The sequence below is a fragment of the Habropoda laboriosa genome, unplaced genomic scaffold (assembly GCF_001263275.1).
Source record: "Habropoda laboriosa isolate 0110345459 unplaced genomic scaffold, ASM126327v1 scaffold36, whole genome shotgun sequence".
Classification (NCBI taxonomy): Eukaryota; Metazoa; Arthropoda; class Insecta; order Hymenoptera; family Apidae; genus Habropoda; species Habropoda laboriosa.
Window position 1 is genome coordinate 1,466,900 of NW_017100155.1, and position 4,625 is coordinate 1,471,524.

Here is a 4,625-nt window from a genome sequence, read left to right on the forward strand (position 1 = left end):
TGTATTATTATATAAATATATAAATATTAATAATGTTAGTGCTTTTAGTACAACCACAACTTAATGAATAAAATATACTTGCATCATATTAAAAAGGTATTAGATAATTAGTGCTTATTCATATAAAATAATTATTCGATTCACAAGCTTGTAATATTTCTAGTGCATTTATCTGTTACAGTAACTGTTGTCTCCACTGATACTAGAGAGCAGAGCTCGTGAAAACTTGAATTTCAAACGATTAGAATACGAATACCAACAGATGCCGAAGCGTGTGGAAAATCTGAGAATCAGAACTCAAATAACCGCGTGCTATGTGGAAAACGTGTGTAGATATTGGCATAACAGAAAAATAATTGAAGATTGATTAGTGAACAAGAGAATAACATTTGAATTTTTTTAATGCTTCCGGGGTTTTTTGCGTGCAGCGGCGTGCGCAAGTACTATGTCAGTCACTTTACATACAAATTACAATCTAACAGTATTCTAAGGTCCTTATCCTATATTACAGTGGGTATGAGTTATATTTAAATATAAAGTAAAATTATGATTATGTACAAAATTATGTCATTTAGTTCGTTATGAACATGGGTAAGTGCATTAGAACTAGGGAGGGTGGATTCGCATGAGAATCATAAAGTAAGGACCTCATGGTTGGTTCGCATGAGTCGCGGAGTACGGACGTCACATATACGTTTAGTACAACGCATATCGCAAGTGTATTAAAATAAGCCAATCAGCAACTTAAACAGTGAGATGCATTAGATTCATGTGCACAAATTTTGGAAACTTCACTTCAAGTCGATTCTACAACAATTTATATTCAACGGATAATCCATATTACAATTTCAGAAAGGTGTCGCGTTTTCTGCTTAACGTCGCGTATTTACGAGTTTAAGATATATTATATGAAGACGCGAATGCACGTTTTACGAATATTTTTATTATACTCGTTTATGTGCTATGAAATTTCGAATTATTTTTTAGCTTTAATAATTTAAGAAGTTAACCTGGGGGTAGTATATGTGTGAATCATCTAAACGGACTGGTTGATGTTAAGGACAATGTCATTATTTAATAAGCCGAAGAGAAACATCCGTCGTCGGCCTTTCAACGACGATGACGAAGATAATGAAAACAGGATGGAAGTGGAGGACACCCAACCTGTAAAGACTAAAGCAAAGAAGAAGGATAAGCCAAAGCAGACGCTCCTCAGTTTTGGAGAGGAGCTGGAAGAAGGTAATGTTCTTTGAATGTATACACACGCATATGTATACATATAGACATTTATTGTAAAATAAAAATATGTTTTAAAACTTTACAGTTTATAATACATTTAATTAAAACATTTTTATGTGATGCTAAAATTATAAAAAAAGTGAATAAATTATAATAGCTAAGAATTTGATTAGAATACTTAACATTGGGAATATAATAAAATAAAATGGAATTAATAAAATTAATGCATTTTGGTAATGAATTTCTATCAAATATTAAGCTAATATTTTAACTTGTGTGCATAAAATACAAAGCATAATTTATAGTTCTTAATATATGAAGCGTAAATGAAAGAATTGAATTATAATAATAAAGTTGAATAGAGTAGTAGTATCACAATTACAAAATCTTTTGAACAGATTTCAAACATTTTAATTAGTCAAATCTAATAGTTTACTACTTTACAGCGGATGATGGAGAAGTCTTTAAAGTGAAGAAATCATCCAGGAGCAAAAAATTGATGAAACAGCTTGATCACGAAAGGAGAAAAAAGAAAGGTGAAGAGAAAATGCAAGTGGACTCTGAGCAAGCAAACATGTCCATTAAACAGGAAAAAGATTTAGAAATAAAGACAGATGATCTAGTAGTAAGCTATCTCTATGATGTTTATTATTATTAGAATTTCTTCGATATAAATCATTTATTACTCTCAAATTAAGATTTCATTTCCACATTATATTTCATATTTAACATAATCAGAAGATATGATAAAAATATTTATTCATATTTACAATTATTTTGATTAAATTAAATTTTATAAGCTGTATTGTTTTTGAATGTAAAAGTATTTTGATATATCCAGTGAAATGTGATTTTATTAATGTAAAGTAGATATGTATATATATGTATGAATATGTGTATCTATATGTATATATATACATACATACATACATATAATGCAAATTAAACAAATTTTAAATGTACTAAATATACACAACTATTAAAATATGAATATATTACAGAAAGGTTTATTCTTCTATGATAAATTTGCATATGTGTATAGTAATATTCAGCAACCTTTCATTTTTATTGGGCACAAAAATACGTACAATATGTATATTACTCTGATATATACCATTTATTTCAATGTAGTGTTATGCTAATTAAACTTTTAATCATAACTACTAATTAATTAATCAGATTATTAACATTATTTTTTATTGAGAATTTTATTACGTATAAACTTTTTATTATTAGGTTAAAATAAAGAATACAGGACCCCTAATCTTAAATGGACGGGCTGCACTGGCAGCTGGAAAGGATGATTATACATCTGATGAAGAAGAGGATGAACCACGTAACCACAAATTTAGACGAAATACAGATAAAGCTGATACAATGAAAATTCTTCTTGAAAGTATGTAATATTTTTTCTGTTGTAAATAATGTTCATCCATTTTTGTTCCTGTATATTTTTAGTATATTTTTGTTTAATTATCTTTTGTGTACATGATACATTACTTATCAATAATAACACTTACATATATTATTAGTGTTTGCATAAATATGAAATATTTTTAAAGTATAATGAATATTATTTTGTGTCTGTAGGTGGTTGCATACCTGATGCTGCAATGATCCATGCAGCTAGGAAATGCAGACAAAAGGCAAGAGAGTTAGGAACTGATTATATTCCTATAGAAGAGCAAAGGTAATGATTTTTGTAACACAATCAATATTGTAATATAAGTTATAGTTTAGTTAATTGTTATCCGACATTTATTTTATGTTGCAAAATATCTAATAAATATATTGATACTTTCAGCGATGATAAAGGCAAGTCAAGGCTTATTAGAGAAGAAGATCACGATAGAAGCGATGATGATGATTCACAAGATCGAATAGATATGACTGTTAACACTGAAGCACGTGATAAAGAAAAAAGAAGAGAAGCATTCCTTGCTTCACAAGTTCCATTAAAACGTTAGTGTCGGTGTATGGTTATTCATAATTCATTACACAAATAATTATATTGTATATATTATTTTAGTTTCTGATGATGAAAGTGAACATGAGAATGAAGAAGAGGAGTGGGAAGCTCAACAAATTAGAAAAGGTGTAACTGGTGCACAGGTAACATTTATTTCTTAATTAAATATTTATTTAGATATGGTAATTAATTTACGTGCATTATGATTTGTTGTCAAAAAATAATTTTTTAGTATAAATAAATACACATAAAATAAAAAAAATATTTAGATTGCAGCAGCACAACAAGATTCTATGATGCAGCAACAATATTCAATGGGTATGAATGTAAATCAAATGATGGGAAGTGGAATATCTTTAGAAATGGTGATGATGCCAGCTCCACCACCTCCTCCAGCAATTCAACCACCTGATCCAACAAAAATAGTACCAATTACTCCTCAAGAAGTTGTGAATAAAATGCGTTCAAGGTGGTATACTATGTTAAAATTTTAATCTAAAGTATATAACATAGTGTTGGAATTTTTAGATTTTGGAATATATTTTGTTTTTATAAAATTAGAGTGAGTAATATAATTTGTAGATTGGACAGTTTAAAAGAAGTACATCGGCGACATCAGTTAGATCAGGATCGTTTAGAGCAAGAGTTAGGACAAACTATGAAAGAACTGGATGATGGCGAAATTCGTGCACCGCAGCTTGCACAGCGCTTCAGATATTACCAAGAGTTGCGTGGGTATGTCACTGACTTGGTAGAGTGTCTTGATGAGAAGGTGGGTTTATACGCTGTCACGTTTTTTTATGTGCACTGGGGTTTTCCATGCAATTTTTGGCTGTATAATTATTCAGCCATATTAGAAATAATGCATTTTTCTTACCAAATAAATTGTATAACATGCGTTTTTTTAATTTATGCTATTTTAAAAATTTTTATATAGATACTTTGTATTAAAATATTATGCTTTAATTTTATTACAATAATATTTTTTGATAGATATAAATTTATTGAACAGCTATAGAAAAATGATTCACAATTTATATACCATTCTATTTCATGTAACAAATTCTTTATTAAGTAACATTTTGATTGTGTGTACATTAGATAAAATTCTAATAATCGTTTTTTGATGTTCAGTTTTCATTTGCATACATAAAATTCATATAGGAAAAGATATAGTAACCTTCCCTTTCCAATAGTAAATAGTAAAGGTATTACTGGATTAAATTGCAGATAGTACAAGGTATTGCAGAATACACGTTTCACTTGTTCTTATATTAAAATCCTAAAATTTTGAAAAAATTTAAAATGATATTAAGTATTAAACGTTTATATTAAATATGTTCAGAATTTTCCTTATTTCTATTGTTTTGTTATTCATACTGTCTTTACATTTAATTTATTTGTACTGTAAAGTCTT

At 28.4% G+C, this 4,625-nt stretch overlaps 1 protein-coding gene across 1 annotated transcript in view; it reads left to right on the top strand.

Moving 5' to 3' along the window:
• Positions 1-963: 963 nt before the first annotated feature.
• LOC108576208 (PAX3- and PAX7-binding protein 1) overlaps positions 964-4,625 on the top strand; it is a 6,244-nt gene continuing 2,582 nt past the window's right edge. Inside the window, exons 1-8 of the mRNA XM_017939158.1 lie at positions 964-1,239; positions 1,686-1,864; positions 2,476-2,635; positions 2,830-2,929; positions 3,044-3,201; positions 3,269-3,351; positions 3,478-3,677; positions 3,791-3,980. Coding sequence (XP_017794647.1) covers positions 1,053-1,239; positions 1,686-1,864; positions 2,476-2,635; positions 2,830-2,929; positions 3,044-3,201; positions 3,269-3,351; positions 3,478-3,677; positions 3,791-3,980 — 1,257 coding nt within the window. The 5' untranslated portion in view covers positions 964-1,052. The remainder of the gene's footprint in view (positions 1,240-1,685; positions 1,865-2,475; positions 2,636-2,829; positions 2,930-3,043; positions 3,202-3,268; positions 3,352-3,477; positions 3,678-3,790; positions 3,981-4,625) is intronic.